The sequence below is a fragment of the Telopea speciosissima genome, chromosome 11 (genome assembly GCF_018873765.1).
Source record: "Telopea speciosissima isolate NSW1024214 ecotype Mountain lineage chromosome 11, Tspe_v1, whole genome shotgun sequence".
NCBI classification, from domain to species: domain Eukaryota; kingdom Viridiplantae; phylum Streptophyta; class Magnoliopsida; order Proteales; family Proteaceae; genus Telopea; species Telopea speciosissima.
Genome location: NC_057926.1, coordinates 4,400,216 through 4,419,205, shown reverse-complemented (window position 1 = coordinate 4,419,205; position 18,990 = coordinate 4,400,216). Strand labels below are relative to the sequence as shown.

At 40.3% G+C, this 18,990-nt stretch overlaps 1 protein-coding gene across 2 annotated transcripts in view; it reads right to left on the bottom strand.

Moving 5' to 3' along the window:
- The window catches only part of LOC122645775 (TATA-binding protein-associated factor BTAF1-like), a 91,784-nt gene that overhangs the window by 22,381 nt on the left and 50,413 nt on the right, over nucleotides 1-18,990 (bottom strand). For both annotated transcript variants that reach the window (XM_043839137.1, XM_043839138.1), the window contains 7 exons: nucleotides 6,256-6,490; nucleotides 5,701-5,874; nucleotides 5,186-5,611; nucleotides 4,638-5,081; nucleotides 3,908-4,027; nucleotides 3,309-3,791; nucleotides 1,911-2,449 (listed from right to left, as the gene is read on the bottom strand). In XM_043839137.1, the coding sequence (XP_043695072.1) occupies nucleotides 1,911-2,449; nucleotides 3,309-3,791; nucleotides 3,908-4,027; nucleotides 4,638-5,081; nucleotides 5,186-5,611; nucleotides 5,701-5,874; nucleotides 6,256-6,490 (2,421 nt within the window). The remainder of the gene's footprint in view (nucleotides 1-1,910; nucleotides 2,450-3,308; nucleotides 3,792-3,907; nucleotides 4,028-4,637; nucleotides 5,082-5,185; nucleotides 5,612-5,700; nucleotides 5,875-6,255; nucleotides 6,491-18,990) is intronic.

Below are 18,990 nucleotides of genomic sequence, written 5' to 3'. Positions count from 1 at the left end.
CAAGAGTCCAGACATAAAAGGGTTCTTCTTTCCATGGCTAGATATAAAGGGGTCCATTAGTTTGGAATTGATTTCTCAAGCAAAATCTATTTTTATCAAAGAAGATAAACCACCAGAAACATAATTAATACAATTTCATTGGAAACAAGAAGATCAATAAATCAAGAATAAGGACATCTAAAAAACTAATCAGGATTTCAGCTAATGTTGGAATTCAAAGAACCAGCATTCACAGGTCAAGTATTTAAAGATCAGATTTTAGATTCATTTCCGGCTGCATTAACACTCACCAGTGAGTCTGTTTGTGTGTGCATCATATGTAGTTAAAGCGGGAATGGAAAAAAAAAATTTGTTCAGTACAGAGTGTTCATAACAGCTAAAATTTTTAACGCAACGGTATAAAATAAGGCCAAACATTTCGAGAACAGCAAAAAAGTAAAAACGGATAGTACTGGTATACCGTACACAAACATTTAGATTTGAAAAATATGGGACCAAAACAATGACAATATACACAAATAATGTATTATTAGTTTAAAATGAATATTTTATGTGCGGCCATAACCTATAAAAAAGGGCATACCTGTTGCTCGAGGCTCCCGCCACTGCGGGGTCTGGGGAGGGTCATAATGTACACAGCCTTACCCTGCTTTTGCAAAGAGGCTGTTTCCAGACTCGAACCTGCGACCACTTGGTCACAATGGAGCAACCTCACTGTTGAGCCAAGGCCCGTTCTCTAGGCCATAAGCCTATATAATATTAAATTACTTTTTGGGGGATTCGAGATTTTAGTTTTTTTTAAATTCCAGTTTCCGCTCAAAAAACATGAGACCCGTTTAAAATGGATTCTTATTCGTTTGGCATTTTTTGACGTATCTTTCGGATCAACGAGGAAAGCGCATTTAAACGGCATTTAAAACATGTTTTAACTAACTGTGGTGTGCATATAAGTTCATGTTGTTTTTCATTGCAGTGTGAACAAACATATAGTGTGGAAATTAGCTTTTCAACATTTTTTGTCATCTTCCAACCAAAAAATTTGGAAAATGCATAGGATATTTCGAACTTTTCAATTGAACATACCAAAATACTTGAGGTGCCAAAGCCTTAATTGTCACTTTCATTTCGTTTCAGCTGAAGAACCCCAAAACATTTCGTTTCGGTGGCCAACGCAAAACAGATGATAGAGTGAAACTTCTCAGTGTTGTGTGCCTGTGTTTCAATCATTTCAGTCCATTTTGCCCATTTTTCTATTTCAGCTAAATGCATGCCGAGCGCATATTTGGATCTGTTGTTTGTTTTAGGTTAAATCTGTTGGTTTTAATCGGGCCAAGATGAAAGCTCATTTATATTTAAGCTGCACCATAACCATTTTGTAAACCATTTCAAGGGTTTCTCAATGTCCAATCCAATAGATTTATATTATAAATCCTGCATATTCATGTTATAATATTTTATTTAATTTAAGGTAACCCTTTTTAATTTATATGTCAATTTTTTTAATTATTCAATTAACCAAAAAAAAAAATCCACTGAAATATTACAATCAAGCTACCGAAATGCCAACAAATTCCATTTTGGAACCTAACCAAAACAGCCAACAAAATGAAATTTACAAACTAAGGCCAAAACATAGTTCAACAATAATATTTTAAACCTTAAAATTAACTTTAATCATATCTTGTAAATTGTTCCAGATAATGCATGAATCTGCTTATCAATTATCTAGAATTCCAAAAGCACATTATGCAAATACAAGAATAAATGGCAATACCATTGCAATTCAATCATCAACACCAAAAACTTCGCTGTCGCAAACAATGAATAAAAGATGGCAACTAAAACCAGCACAGGAATGAATGACAAAAATGTCAAGATACAAATTTATCACATGGGGAGCTTGCAATTACCTTCGCAGTGTCACTTTCAATTCAGTGGAAAGATTGTAATCATCAATATTGGAGTTGTCAAGTAGTTGCTCAAGGAACTGTGCATCTTCCGCATTTTTAGATAAACCTTCACTTAATCCAACTGGTGGTGGAACGCCCCTTGCTAATGGAAGAAGAGGTACAAGGGCAGCAAAACTATGTGTTACACTCTGCCTGACAGCATGGTCACAGTCACTCATACACCTCAGAAGAGGCACTACTAACAAAGGAGCATATGGGACTAGTTCTACTCCCAACCCTTGAACAAGCAAACTAACAAGCACGCCAGCTCCTTGCCTGGCGTGAACAGATGTTGTATCCCCCAACATAGGGATTGTTTTCTCAACCACAACCCCCATCACACTTACTGTCATCGACTTTGCCATTGAGGTAATACACCTTGCAGCAGCTAATCGTACAGCAACATGGTAATGACGCACACATGTAAAGATACATTGTAGAAGAGAGAGCAATTTTGGCTTTAATGAATCATCCAGCATAGATGCAATTGAACGTACCACCTGGAGTAAAAGGCAACATGGAATGTCAGAAACAAGAGATAGAACAGCAAAATAAAGCTGCAGATAGGAGGCAGTAAGCCATAGATTGATGATTAAGTTTGACAACTCAAATTAGGGTGCACCAGCTAAAAACTTAGCTTTTTATTTTTATTTTTTGGAATAGGTCTTTTCTCATCTTTCAAATTTCCAATGATGAGCGGTTTTAAAACCCAGATTTTTTAGCTGTAACTTGCAGATCATATCTAAACAACTTCCATTGAATTTCATTGTTTGTTTTGCAGCATTCGACCAAAATTTGCATGTTTTCCATCGGAAGAAGTACAAGAGAGGGCTATCCATTCACGTTTCAAGCATTCGAGATAACTTGGAGCAACGTAAGAGTTCTAAAACACCAGCAATAGAGTAATAAAACTTGAGTCCATGTAACAAGAAAAAATGTTGCAATTAAAAAAGATATGACAATAGTGGAAGAAGATATAAGGAGGGGGAAATAAAAAGATTAAAAAGAAAATCCCAGGGCCCTGGGTATGTCCTAGGTAATTGCAAGGTAAAAATATTTCTAGTTGGGATACCAACCCTACAACCAAGCTGCTATACAGGAACTATATGAATCAAGGTCTTAAATCTTAAATCAGCACTAGGCTTCTAGAAGCCCAAAATTGCAGGTGAGTTCAAGGAAGGAAAAAGTAAATCCCAAGGAGACTGACACTGAATGCAATAGAATATTATACATCATAATGGTTGTTGAACAAGGATGACAAAGAAGGAATGACATAACATTATGCTCGCACTGATTCACATTCAGAATTATCAACAGCTTAAGAGATATTTGAACCCAAAAAAAAATAGACACTATAACCTGGATATTGTTTATCAAGATCTGAGGATCCTTGACAGAATCGACTGCTTGCATCATATGCTGATCATCTGTAGGCACTAGCCCTTGAAGATTCCAAGGCTTGAGGACTTCAGTAAGGCAATCCCATAATTTAGGAAGCTTATCAAATAGCGAACCACCAAACCTTGCACACAAGTACTTCAATGCAAGTTCTGAGCCACGCCGGCTTATGAAGCCTTCAACCTTTGATCGGTCTTCCCCTCCAGCTAGCAAATGTACCTTCGTCTTCTGTTGAACTGTACCTCTTCCAAAAGATAGCAGATCTTGATCATCAATAATATCCATGGAATTTATGATTGCAGCTTGGGGTGTCTCACAAGGATCCATGCACGTCAAGCTGCAAAGGTTCTTAATTAACTTATCATTTGGACCTGGTTTGCGTGTGGTACAATGATAAATAAGCTCAGCAAGTGCTTCAGCTGCCTTCTGTTGCAGTATTTCCTCCTAAAGTAAACAATTTATGATGAACTCAGCATGCCAGAACACACACACACACAAGCACACAATATATATAGGCAGATATTCATAAAATTTGGAACCACAATTTTCTAAACTATTACCTGCTCTTTTTTTATAGAAGCCATCAAAGGCAAAATAATTGGATTAAGTCTGACAGGCAGCTCAGACATCCAGACGACCGCAGCAGCAACTATGGCTGATACAGTGACATGCAAGTTATTCTGCGGACAATTCCAATTAGCAAAATAAGAAAGAGCAAATAGAAGTATAAAATGAATAAAGATAGCTTCTCGATTAACAAAAACACTACAAATCACAAACCCTAAGGCAGTTGAAACATTTGTAAAAATATTTCCACATCATTGCTATATGCATGTAGAATACAACTACTAGTTATTTTCTTTAGTTATATCAATACAAATCATATTCAGAACTCCAAAAAATATAATCAATATACCAATTGAAAAAATCCAAACACTCAAGAGAGGGGGAAAAAAAAAAGAAGAGACAAAATAGAGTTATAGAGCCAACAATCAACACCCAAATCACCTCCTCAAACTATATTTAAAAATTGGCTGACTAATTACAGAGCTCCTCTCATGCAAGTATACCGCACTGAACCCACACAAATGACCAGATACCCAAGTCACCTGCTCAAGCAACAGCAAATAATTGGCCAACTAACTATTAAGCCTCCCAGTCGTTCAACTGTTCAAATATTACCCTACCGACTGAAGGAATGAAAGTAAAAGCATTGGTTTCTACACTAAAGGAGAAGCAGCAGAACTAAAAGGAGAATGTAGGCAATATCATTTGGGTTCAAAGACCAACCTGAACACATCTTAAATAGCCTGAAGTTGTCAAAAGCCGTTGCTTTGATGACTCCAAATCATCAAGGAAGTGTCTCTCTATAGTTTCCTCCCCAGCTGCTTGGTTACTTGGCACCAAAAGTTTAGATGAAAAATTGATTGCATCATCAACACTTAATGTATCAGGGTTAATTTTAGTCGCCATCAACATATTCTTAAGCAGTGTAGATGATTCAATAACACGAAGCAACAGGCTGGCCTCGTTACGCATCTTGGTGTAAGTTCTTGAAAGCTCAGCATAAGGAAGTGTTGAATCTTTTGTAGGTAATGAAGGATCGGTGCATGACAACAAATCCAACATCCATTGTCTAATTTGATCAATGAACCCAGACATAACCCCATGGATTCCAACTAAACCCTTAGTCCTAATCTCTTTGAACCAAGCAACGAGAAGCATGGAAGCCACCTACAAAATTAGAAATTTAACCCAACAGTAAGCAAGAAAGAAAATAGTGGAAATTTTTATTTCTTAGGAGCTAGGAACTATTAAACAAAAATAAAAGATTTTACCTGTCTCTGGACCCCAGACAAGGAGGTAAGGTTGCTCCATAATGGATCAATGACAAACTGTAAAGACTCTTCAGGTAACTTAGAAGCTAGAATACCCAAAGCTGAAGCAGTAACTACTCGTGTATGAGTGACAGACTTCTGACCATCTGCACCGACAATTATCTTAACAAAGTTTGTAAACACATCTCCATTTTTTTCTAGTGAAGAAGCCCCTTTTGCAGAATCAAAGCCAAAGTTTATACTGCAATCATTGTCTAGCTTTGCCGCCCTCATCTTAGCGGCAGCTTTAAAATGACTTTTACGAGGAAGGGTTACTGGCCAAAACATTTTTATAGCATCCAAGGGTGAACCATATGGAGTTGTAGCAAGTTCTATCCAGGAAGAGAAATATGATCTTGCAGCAGTTTCCAAATCCTGCTCTGGACACTGGAATGAACCAAGAACATAAGAATAAGAAATAATAGAAAATTTTTGTGAGGCTTATGAAAAAGCATGCATGTTTGACAAAAAAAAACCTGTAGTAGGAGACTCCAAACCCTCTCTGAACATTGCAGAATTTGTTCATTTGATTCAAGGAGAAGATTCTGAAAAACAATCCTAAGAGTATCACCCAAAATAAAAGAAGGCCAAATACAACTAGGTTTTGACTCGGAAGAGCTCCTTCTCCATCCCGCTTCAAGCAGACGCTCCTACATAAGAACTTTGTCAGCGATTCAACAATTAAATATGTTTAAGTCGATAAAGCAATGCACAATCTTGTGCAATGCAATTTACAGGTAGATAGGAATATATATATATATATATATATATATATATATATATATATATATATATATATAGAGAGAGAGAGAGAGAGAGAGAGATGGACAGACAAAAGGGCAAAAGAGAGAAATGACAGAAAAGCATAAGTATGAGTATGAGCATAAACAGAGAGAAGAAGATAGTAATTATGTATTACAAGGAAAGCACCAAAGAATGAAGGATTACAAGGTAGTTTTAGTAGAAACCAAAAATGGATGCATGCATATAAACAAGCACCTAATGACAATTATTAAAAGAAATTTATTTACCAAAGTACGTATGGCTGAATGACGAACTGATGTAATACTATGCCTCATAAATGGCCACAATCTTGGTGCCAGAGTAGATAAAATATAAGGATTCTCCTCAGACTTGAGTCCTGCCCCATGCTCATCAATCTGAACTAATTCATTAAGATCAAACTCTTCTTTTTCTTTCACTGTACCAAACATCTTAGGAATCATTTCTTCCTGGGAATAGATTTCTGCCAATAAGTTCATGACACTGCAATATGAAAGACCAACATTACAAGACAAATTTTCTACCTTAGTAATATATTTAGTGACGATGAAACAAGGATTAAACAAAATATAACTTGTATAATCTTATATGAATTTAGCTAAAACTAAAACATATACAGACCAATTTAAAAAACACACTATTACAATTCCTGACAGGTCAAAATCCCAAGGTTGATCACCTGGGAATTTTCAGAGGACGAAAACATATAACAAGAACCTCACATTGTTGGTATGTTACTAGAATAGATAGCATAACAAGCTGGAAGGTAATAAAAGAAGTGACAGGAGAAAAAAAAAGGGAATAGGAAACCAATCAGAGTAAGTGATTGTTTTGGGATGCATAACAAATAAGGGCATCTTACTCCTGTAACAGAAGTTAGTTGGAGCAAGCTAATGAGTCTGTGCTTAGCATGGCAAATTGGGATAAGTAGAACAACTGCTTAGCGCAGTTGGTAGAAGTGTGGAGCATAAAAGCCCACCCTACCAGGAGGTCTTGGGTTCAAGCCTCTTGGTTCTCATCTTCCCTCCCTCCCCCCATTGATTAAGTACCTATCAAAAAAAAAAAAAAAAATAGATTAGTTAATTTAGCACCTCTTTTTTGCCATATGGCATACCAGCTAGGCAAAACCAACATACAGAACGGGAAGAGTGGACCCTCTAACAGTAAATGTGTAAATTTGGTGGCTTAATTCATAGGATCCCCATTGTATTGATTATTGAACCCCTTCCCTCAAAATTTTCAGTGGTCCAAAACAGCTCTATGTTGTCTTTCTCCAGCAATTTTCTCTATTTTAACAAACGAAAGAGTCGGATTGGACTCAAACTTGCCACATACATAGAGGGTGGGGCCACCAGCAACAAAAAATTAGGCCCCACCTGACATGCCCAGTGGCAGATAACGCCGCTGGTGCTGCACTGTAGTGCAGGCCCGGTACAGTTCATTTAAACTTTTTTATCTTTATAATTTATAATGTTATTTTCACTTATTTATACTAGTGATTAGTTTAATATTTTGATATTTAATAGAATATTTAACAGTTCAAAGTTAAACAATAATCTAGGAGGTTAAATTTTTTTATCATCATTATTGTCATTAATTTACACTACTAAGCATTCAATATAACATTAACAATTTTTAATTTTTTACAATTTATTAAAAATTCATATGCAAATAAATAAACTTATATTTTAATAGAGAGAGAGAGAGAGAGAGAGAGAGAGAGAGAGAGAGATGCATTTTTTGGAAGAAGGGTAAACTGCCAAGACTAGTTGTCAAAACTGTTTTTCTCTTACATACATTATTTATTTCTATAATGTTAGAAGCACTTAGAACTGAATGCTTGAGTGATTCTTAGAGATCACCAAGCCTTTTATTTATAACAAAGAGAATTAAAATGATTCAGACTAGAACTAGGAAAGATCCCCTAGCCAATTCTAATTAGGAATACTAAATACATCGGCTAGGAGGGGGAAAGGGAGAAGAAACCAAAAATACCCCTACCGGGTATAATTACATATTTTAACACTCCCCCTCAAGTTGGAGCATAAATATCGAAGATGCCCAACTTGCACAAAATAGGGTGAAATAATTTCCCACACAAGCCTTTACTGAAAACATCAGCCAGTTGATCACCAGTTTTCACAAAAGGAATACATATCTGCCCACTCTCCAATTTTTCTTTGATGGGAAGTGTATCAATCTCCACATGCTTTGTGCAGTCATGTTGCACTGGATTATAAGCAATGCTGATTGCGGCTTTATTATCATAATACAACATCTTTGGAAGTCGAACAGTAACATCAAGGTCTTGGAGTAAGCCCTGTATCCATAATAACTCACAGATTTCCTGTGCCATGGCTCGGAACTCTGCTTCAGCACTAGACCTTGCCACAACATTTTGTTTCTTGCTGCGCCAAGTGACAAGATTCCCTCCTACAAAAGAGTAATACCCTGAAGTAGACTTCCGATCAGAAGAACCACACCAATCTGCATCAGTATATCCCTCAATACGAAGATGATCATGGAGAGACAAAAGAACCCCTTTTCCCGGACTGACTTCAAATAATGGAGAAGTAGATAGGAGACAAAAACTTAGGGAATGAGGGAGATATGGAGTTTATTTATTTATTTATTTTTAAAAGGAGTGGAAAATGCAAGGACCAAGGAGATACTAACACAGAGAAGAGGAGGATATCTTTAAAGAATATTTTAGGGACGGAGGAAATTGTCAGTAGGATTGGGAAGGGACGGAGACTGTGCCATATGAGAGAGAGAGAGTGATGGGAACATCATGCCGCACCATTATAGGCCCTTTGTGCACCATTACCAGAGACGCAGGAGACTACTTCCACGGAGCCAGTTACTATGGTTTGATGATGATTCAAAGGCTACAGGCTAGCGCGAGGCTGTTTAGAACCTAGGGTTATTTTTGTCATTTTTATTTTAGTACTTATGTCAAATAAGTGAAGGGCATTTTAGTATATTTATTTGTTTAATTCTACAGTTTCGTTTCAGCCCTTATAACTTAAGTGATAGCATTTTGTTAGTTTCTTTTGTTTTAATTAGGTTAAGGGTATTTTAGGGATATCCATTTATTGTCTTTATTTAAGTTGTAATTAGCCACTTTATTGGGCATTGATGAAGGACGAAAAATTGCTGCCAAGAGCTGCATCTCCCCTCCCCCTCTTTCTACGATTCTCTCTCCCTCTCTCAAGGTACGTCCCTCTCTCTTCTCTCTCCCTCTTTATTTCTCTTCTTCTTTTCCTTCGTTCTTCTCTCTCTTCTCCCTTTCCCCGCTGCTATCGTGAATCCCCTCCCCCCATTCCCCTGCTGTCGAAAACCTTTCCCCCCCTCTATCCCTTGTGGCTGAAGCACTCCAGCCCCATTATCGCCATTCCCCTCCATTTCTATCAAACAAAACCCCTTGTCCCCCCATCCTAACCCTATCTCTAGCCATCCCAGCCCCATTCCCAGATTTTTATCTTGAAAGCCTTAACCCTAAACCAACCTCCACAACCTATCCCTTCTTTAACCTTAAAACAGAATTTTATAATTGTGTTTGCATGATTTTTCCCACCCCTTTCACTCCCAAAACAGTACCTATTTTTAAATTAATTGCATTGTCTTGATATTGGTTTATATTCCTAATGTTTCTAATTAGTGGTTTATTAATCTATGTGGACTGTCATGCATGCTTAATGATTCTGTTAACAAAACAGTTTGGGGAATAATGCTTGAATGATCTTAGACAGACCCCAAGCCTTTATTTATAATAAAGAGATCAAAATTACATGGACAGAATTGTCCCTAATAGAGCCGACATGGCTGTACATAAGATAAAACATTGTAAAAAGTCCAGAATACCCCCCCACGGTATTCTGGCCCATACAATCCAACACTCCCCCTCAAGTTGATGCATATATGTCATGCATGCCCAACTGGACCAAAATAGGATGAAACACTTTTCCACTCAGTCCCTTAGTGAACACATCGGCTAACTGATCAGCAAACTTCACAAATGGGACACAGATGAGTCCAGCTTCGAGCTTCTCCTTGATGAAATGTCGGTCAACCTCCACATGCTTAGTACAATCATGCTGGACAGGATTATGAGCGATGCTAATGGCTGTTTCATCATCACAATATACCATCATAGGAAGGTGGACAGCAACGCCAATATCCTGCAACAATCCTCTAAGCCACATAAGTTTCCAGATTCCTTGTGCCATGGCACGGAACTCTGCTTCAGCACTAAACCTTGCCACAACATTTTGCTTCTTGCTACGCCATGTGACAAGGTTGCCACCCACAAAGGAACAATATCCAGAAATGGATTTTCTATCAGTAGAGCCAGCCCAATCGACATCAGTATAAGCTTCAACTTTTAGATGACCACTGGGAGAAAAAAGAATCCATTTTCCTGGAGCAGACTTCAAATATTGCAAAATGCGAAGAACTGCTTCCATGCGAAAGGAATAAGGATCATGCATAAACTGACTTACCAAGCTCATGACAATGGCTATGTCTAGTCGTGTATGAGAGAGGTAGATCAACTTGCCCACTAATCTCTGATAATGGCCTTTGTCAACAGGTTCACCTTCTTTCTCCCTAAGTCTTGTAGTAGCTTCCATGGGAGTATCTGACGGATGACACCCTAACATTCCAGTCTCAAACAATAGATCTAGCATATATTTTCTTTGAGAAAGAAAGATGCCCTTTGAAGATCGAGCAACTTCTATCCCTAGAAAATATTTTAGAGTTCCCAGATCCTTTATTTCAAACTCACGACCAAGGAATAGCTTCAATTTGTGGATCTCATCACCATCATTGCCGGTAACTACAATATCATCAACATCGACTGTGAGGATAGTTACCTTATCACCAACTTGTTTGATGAACAAGGTATGATCAGCATTGCTTTGCTTGTATCCCACTGAAAGCATAGCCTTGTGAAATCTACCAAACCAAGCTCTAGGTGACTGCTTCAATCCATAGAGAGCACGCCTCAGTTTACACACCTTGCCCTTGGTAGCATTACCTGAAAAATTTGGAGGAATGTCCATATATACCTCTTCCTCCAGTTCTCCATGGAGGAAGGCATTCTTCACATCCAACTGTTGAAGATCCCATCCAAGGTTCAGAGCACAAGATAGCAATACCCTTACAGTGTTGAGTTTTGCTACTGGTACGAAGGTCTCCTGGTAGTCAACTCCATATGTCTGAGTAAAGCCCTTTACAACCAGACGTGCCTTGTACCGATCCACTGCTCTATCTGCCTTCTGTTTGACCACAAACACCCATTTACATCCCATTGGTTTTTTTCCTGGAGGAAGAGCCACAAGATCCCACGTATTATTTTTGTTCAATGCTCTCATTTCTTCCAACATTGTTGCCTTCCACTTTCCATCTGTAGATGCTTCCTGCCAATTCTTAGGAATGGAAACAGAAGAAAGAGAGGATACAAATGCACGAAAAGAAGGAGAAAGAGAACTATAAGAAATAAAACGAGAAATGGGATGCAAAGTGCAAGTCCTAGTACCTTTGCGATGAGCAATAGGTAGGTCGGAAGAAGGCGGCTTACCAGGAGGAGGATCTGGATCCTAAATCGGCAACTGGATAGGTATTGGTGCTATAGCGGACTGAAGCTGCCCTTTGCTGGAACATCTCTTTTTATAAGTAAGAATGTTGGAGTTGTCAATGGCCTTCCGAAATTTACTAATGGTTCTCTGTACTGGAGTCAGCTCCCCCTGAATAGGAACATCACCACCACTTGTTTCAAGAGAAGGAACCACATCTTCACTAGAACTCTCCCCTTGAAGAGGTGGGGAAGAATAATACGAAAGGTTTTTATGAAAAATTATATCCATACTGACCATAGTACGACGGGAAGGAGGATGGTAACACTTATAACCTTTCTGGGTAGGAGAATAACCCAAAACTATGCACCGTAACCCACGAGGTTCTAGTTTGCCAGGAGATTTTGTATCCCTAGCATAACAGACACAATCAAACACTTTGAGAGTAACTACAAAGGGGGAATCCCCAAGTAAAACTTCAGCTAGGCTACGAGAATCAAGAACCCAAAAAGGTAACCTATTAATGAGATAAGCTACAGTTAGGACAACATCAACCCAATATTGGGATGGAACATGCCGAGCAAATATTAATGCTCGTGCCATTTCCAACAAGTGGCAGTTCTTTCTTTCAGCCACCACTTTGGGCTGGGGTATCGACACCACTAGTCTGGTGTATAATCCCATGATCAGTAAAGTACATTTGAAATTGAGATTCCTTGTACTCAGTCCCATTGTCACTCCTCAAAATGTTGAGAGTAGCCTTGAACTGAGTTTGGATCATCTTATGAAAATGCTGAAAACATGCAAAAACCTGTTTTTTTGTGTGCATAAAATATACCTATGTGTTTCTAGAATAACAGTCAATAAAGGAGACAAACCAACAATGGCCAGAAAGAGAAGTTTTACGACTAGGCCCCCAAACATCAGAATGCACCAAATGAAAACAAGAACTCCTTTTATTTGATAGAGAATGAGTTGAACGTGTCTGTTTGGCCAGAACACAAGCCTCACAAAAAAAAATCATCCTTATTACATTTAGTGACCAAAGTAAGAAATAAATGTGCTAAAACTCCTAATGGAGGGTGACCTAATCTAGAGTGTCATTGGTAAAGTTCAGAAGAGACCAAGGAGTTCTAGGGTAGTAGAGAAGGTAATGGTGGAGAGAGACGACCATCATCAAGCAGGTACAGTCCACCGTGTACTTTCCCCAATCCAATCGTCTTCCCAGATGCCAGATACTGAAAAACACAATGGGAAGGAAAAAAAGTTACTTTAGAGTTAAGATCACGAGTAACACTACTAATTGAAAGAAGATTAGTAGTAAAATTAGGAATGTGCAAAATAGAAAACAAAGGAAGGGAGGAAGTGCAGTTGCTGATTCCTTTTCTAGATATGGAAGAAAGGGAACCATCAGCTACTTTGACCTTGTCTTTCCCAGAAGCTGGAGAATATCTATGGAATAGGCTAGAGGAACCAGTCATGTGATCTGTAGCTCCAGAATCAATTATCCGAGGATGGGAAGCTACAGAAGCACAATGACCACCAAATGGGATACCTGACCGGGCAAAGTTTGAACCTGAAGGAATAATAGAATTGGCAGTAGCAGCAGATGTAGTAGAGGCAGCAGCAGCGGAAGTCCATAGCACACGTAGGAAGGTCTATAGATCATCCTAGGATAGACCAATGTCTGTAGTCGAGGCTGTAGTAACAGATTCAGAATGGTTTGCTTTGTTTTTTGGCTTCTTCTTGGCAACCCGTTTGGCTTCAAAGTCAGCTGGTTTCCCATAAAGTTTCCAACATTTGTCCTTGGTGTGGCAAGGGTTGTGACAATGCTCACAAGTAACAGTGCCAGGAGTAGAACTACTAACAGAGAGAGTGCCAACAGGTGCAATATGAGCCGGGGCAGCAGTCTGGAGGGCTGACCTTTCAGTAACAAGAGGGTGTAACATAGCAGCCCTGCGGTTTTCTTCAGAGGAGATCAAGGCATACTCAACATTCAACCAGGCCAAGAAGTCATAGACCCTGATTTTGTCGACATGTTTCTTATAGGCAGCTATGTTAGCAGCTGTATCAGGGTGGTAATCAGAAAAGTGGTCCAACTGTTGCCAAAGGCTGCGCAAAGTAGTATAAGGCCATCAGGCCATCCGCTCTCAGATTGGTGATGGCCTCTCTACTTACCTTTGGTTGGATAATTGGCATCCAAGGGGAATACTTCTTCACTTGGTCACTCCGAGAACTATTTATGCCTCAGGTCTTCATAGGCTTTCCTTGGTGACTGACATTCTTGATCTTGATGGTTAGGCTCCTCCCGCCCATGTCCCTGCTCTTGCTCCTAGTTGGAATGATCTCACGTCCATTCCCAGAAGGCCAGTGGCAAGAGGTGACTGTGTTACTTGGTCGTCAGACAATCCCTGCATATTCTCTTCCAAAGTGGCTTCGAACTCTATTTGGTTAAAAGGCCCTGTGGTATCTTGGCACAAGATTATTTGGTTCAAGCACCACATACCTCGGCATTGCTTCGCGGCCTGGAGAATCTTCAACAACTGCCTTCCAACTCAAGCTTTTCTTCGCAGCCGGCAGATTCTTGTGTCCCCTACATGTTGCCTTTGTTGGAACAATGATGAAGACTTGGATTACCTCTTCTTTGAGTGCCCTACCACCAAAGCTATCTGGAAGGGTATCCTCTCCACATGTTGGCCTTCCCAAAGAAGAATTCTCCCTTTCTCGAGAGAATGGGTGTGGATTGACAAGTCCTTTGCTGGCTCCTCCTTATGTGATTGCGTTGGAAAGATGGCATTTTGTGCAGCTCTCAACCATATTTGGATGGAGCGCAATATCAAGAAATGGACCTCCAATTCTCGATCTTACTGGAAGATTTGGGATTCCATTTCCTTTGAAATTTCAGCAAAGTTATCTTTTGTTCCTCCTTCTCAGTGTTTAGATACCCCAAGGAACAGGCTCATTGTTGATTCCTGGGGCCTTCATAATGTTTCTTTTGTTGCTTTGGACTCCCCTAGCTAAGCTTGGGTTGGCTGTCCTCTTCTTTCTTTTTCCCCTTTTGGGGTCTCTTGTATTTATTTTTCTTTTTCCCTTCTGGTAATGAATTTATTTATTCACCCAAAAAAAAAAGTAGCATAATATTTAGAGACTGACAAGTCTCCCTGAGCAGTATGAAGGACCTTCTTTCTGAGTCCATAAACCTGAGCATCATTACCAAGCTGCCCGTATGTTTCCTTACAAGCCGACCAAATCTGAGAAGCTGTATCAAGGAGAAGAAACCCATGTGCAAGGTCCGAAGTCATAGAACCAATGAAATATGACATGAGAACTCCATAGTCCAGTGTTGGCAAGCCATCGAGTTTGGGCAGCACCAGGTGCATCCGGCATGGTACTGGTGCCATCAATATGGCCAGTGAGGCCACGTCCAGCAATGGGAAAGGAGGCAGCCCAAGGCCACAGTAGGTAGTTTGTGCCATCTAGTTTAATGGGATTTGGAGGAAAACTGTGGTATTCTGATTTGCCAAGGCCATCACGATCAGAAGTTGCAATGGAAGTAACAGAGTCACCCATGATTGTAGAGAGGGGCTGCTGTGAAGAGAAACCTAACTAAAACTCCAATATAATGGCTGAAAGCAAGGTCGAGTGGCCCTCTTGGAAGGGGAAAACACCTCCAGAAAAAACAGGAACAATGAAGAACCCTATCCCAAATAGCGATGGTGTCAAGGTTTTGAAAAAACCCTTGAAAGTTGAGATCGATGTTGGGGATGTGGTTCCAAAAAAATTCCTGTATATAGAGCTGGATATGGACTGGCCAGGAATCAATAGAGGACTCCCTTGGTGGTAGAAACTTCAAAAAAAAAATTGCAGCAATAAGCAGCCCTAAACCCAAAATCGATAATTGTCAGGGTTTTGGAAAACCCTGAAGAAGGAGATCGATTGGGAGTAGGGGTCTTCAACCAAGTGATAGAGGCTGGATAAATGCTGGGAAGGGTGCAGATGAAGCTCCAATAAGGGGAAAACAGCCTTCAACAGTGGTAGGGGCCGATCCCTAAAAATTCTGGAATGCTTCAATACGGCAAAGGTAGGTCCAATAGCTATCGAGCAAAGCTTAATACATGAAAAAAGGAGAAAGAGGTAGGGAGGAGGGCAGCAACTAGATCATACGATCACCTCATTAGTGCTGCCTTTGGCGAAGGATGAGAACCAAAGCGAAAGTTGGGAGAAAAAATCGATGGGAGGGTGGGGTTTTTGAAAACCTAGATCAGAGAAAGAGTTGGCTCTGATGCGATGTTAACAAAACAATTTGGGGAATAATGCTTGAATGATCTTAGACAGACCCCAAGCCTTTATTTATAATAAAGAGATCAAAATTACACAGACAGAATTGTCCCTAATAGAGCCGACATGGCTGTACATAAGATAAAAGATAGTAAAAAGTTCAAAATACCCCCCCCCCACGGTATTCTGGCCCATACAATCCAACAAATTCTTTGAATGCAATGCCCTGAATCTTCTTACCTAGCTTTGTGGAACTAACCATACTTGTTGCTAGAATTGTTTCCTAAAGACTATGGTGTTTATTCATTTGATTTATGGTGATGGTTGCTATTAGTAAATTCTGCTATTTATTTCTAATGCTGACTGTGGCGTTGTGGAAATTCCAACCCTTGTTTCAAGTCCATATTAGGGTGTTATAACCTGTGGCCCTGTCCTATTGTGAGATACCTTAGCTTCTAGGGTTTATCCTACATCAACCTGGTATCAGAACGTGGTCTAGAAGTCAAGCTTTCTTTTATTTCATGCTAGGGACAAAGTGTCTTAGGATCTCCCAGTTGTATTCCCGTGCATGACCACTCGTAGTGGTAGGTCATATCAAGCTATGGATCCACCCCCCAACTTTGAAGCACTAATTAGGGAAATTCAAGCTGAACTGTGTGCGAGCAGAGAGGCTCGAGAAGCCAATAACCTTCGTACCCTCGAGCAGAACCTCCAAACCCTTACCGAGAGGCTTACTGTTGTGGAAACATCAATCCCACACACCGTCAGGCAGCCAAACCACAATAAACATGATGATGCCTACTCTGAGGTTGATGGCAGAATTGAGGTTCCCGTCCTAGGAAATGGTAATGGAAGAGGTAGGGGTAGAGGTCATGCTCCCCATGGGCATCATGCTCAGAGAAACTATGCCCCACATAGGGGTGATGAAGACTTTAACCCATATGATGGGGGATTTGATGCCAGGAGACTGGTAAAGGTAGATGCACCCTCCTACGATGGCCAGATCGATGCCAAAGTCCTACTTGACTAGATCAGGAAAATGGACTGGTACTTTGATTTTATGGTATGTCCGAAGAGGTCTGTTTCAGGTTTGCTAAGATGAAGCTAACTGGAGCTGCACAGGACTTTTGGACTGAACTTGAGTACCAAGAACATGATCAAGGTCAGAAGCCGGTGTCTACCTGGGTTGGGATGCAGGAAAGGCTCAAAGGGGAGTTCTTACCTATCGCCTATAGGCTGCAACTCCTAAATGACATGAATTCCTTGAGGCAAGGTAAGTTGTTTGTGATGGAGTACATGGCTAAATTCAATGAGTTAAAGATTAGAAGCCGTACCCATGAAGATCGGGAGCAGACTTTATCTAGGTTCTTGACTGGACTCAATTCCAAGATCCAGTTACACATGGCACCCCACCTGGTGCGTGATGTTCCCCAAGCCTTTAGAACAGCTTTAGAGATTCTCGACTGAAGACTCGAGCTTCAGAAGACCTCCACAGTCTTCCACAAACCTCTCTAAGCCTCCCAATAACCCACCAAGACAGTTTGATAGCAAAGACAAGGGTATCTTGGGAGCAAAACCATCAGCAGATGGTCAAATGCGGTGTTTGAAGTGTCAAGGTATTGGACATGTTGTTAGAGAGTGCCCCAACCGAAATCTCTATGCGGGGAATCCTGAGGATTATTATCAGTGCGATGATCAGGATGGTGACTACGACGATCATAATCCCAATGAGTTCATTTCTGATGAGGAGGTCGATGAGGAGATCAATACCCCCAGGTTAGGAGTTGTGCGACACTTGGTCCCACAGACCCTACCCGACGATGAGCTTGAGGTAGTTGACATCTCTCGTCTGGGTGTTATGCGTTGCATGGTATCACAACCCAAGGGCAGCGATGACTGGCGGCGAACCAATATTTTCATTCCCTATACTTGCCACCAGGGTAAAAACTGTCATGTTGCCATCGACAGTGTGAGCTGCATGAATGTGGTTGCCCAAAATGCTGTGGCCAGAATGGTGCTTAAACCTGAGGCTCACCCAAAGCCTTATAAGGTTGCATGGGTTGATTAGTCCACTATTCCCGTTACATTAAGGTGCTTAGTCCCCTTACACTTTGCGGGCTACGAGGACAAAGTAAGGTGTGATGTCCTAGGCATGGATGTCGCCCATATCATCCTAGGGAGACCTTGGCTATACGATAGAGATGTCACTAATTATAGAAGGTCTAACACCTGTGTGTTTGAATTCAACGAGAAGAAAATTCGATTGATCCCTAGTACCCCTAAGGAGGTAAAAGCTCCAGAGAATAAAGGTAGTACTTCCAAACAAACCCCCAAGAAAACACTCAACATCTTAAGTCAGAAACAATTTGAAAATGAGTGTAGAGAATCCGAGATTGTCTATGCTTTGGTTGCCATATAGAGTAATACCGATTTATCACGCCTACTCACTGAGGCACCTAGAGAAGTACAACATTTGCTGAGAAAATTTGAGCAGTTGTTTCCTGAGGAGTTACCAGACGAGTCACCACCTATGTGTGACATTCAACACGCTATCGATCTAGTGCGAGGCTCCTCCCTGCCAAATTTACCTCACTACCGTATAAATCACAAGGAGCATGCCGAACTGAAAAGGCAAGTAGATGAGCTGCTCCAAAAGGGCTTCATTCGAGAGAGTCTTAGCCCCTGTACGGTACCCGCCTTGCTCACGCCAAAGAAAGATGGTACGTGGTGAATGTGTATGGATAGTAGGGTCATTAATAAAATTACTGTTAAGTATAGGTTTCCCATACCTAGGCTTGACGACATGCTTGACATGATGGTTGACGCTACAATCTTTTCTAAGATTGACTTGAAGAGTGGGTACCACCAGATAAGGCTTAGACCGGGGGATGAGTGGAAGACTGCCTTTACAACAAAGGACGGCCTTTATGAATGGCTAGTCATGCCATTTGGTCTATCAAACGCCCCCAGTACCTTCATGAGGATCATGACGGAGGTGTTGAGACCATTCATGGGGAAATTCCTTGTGGTCTACTTCGATGATATTCTCATCCACAGCAAAACCAAGGATGCTCACCTTGATCACCTGAGTCAGGTTTACCAAACACTTCTGAAAGAAAAGCTTTATGC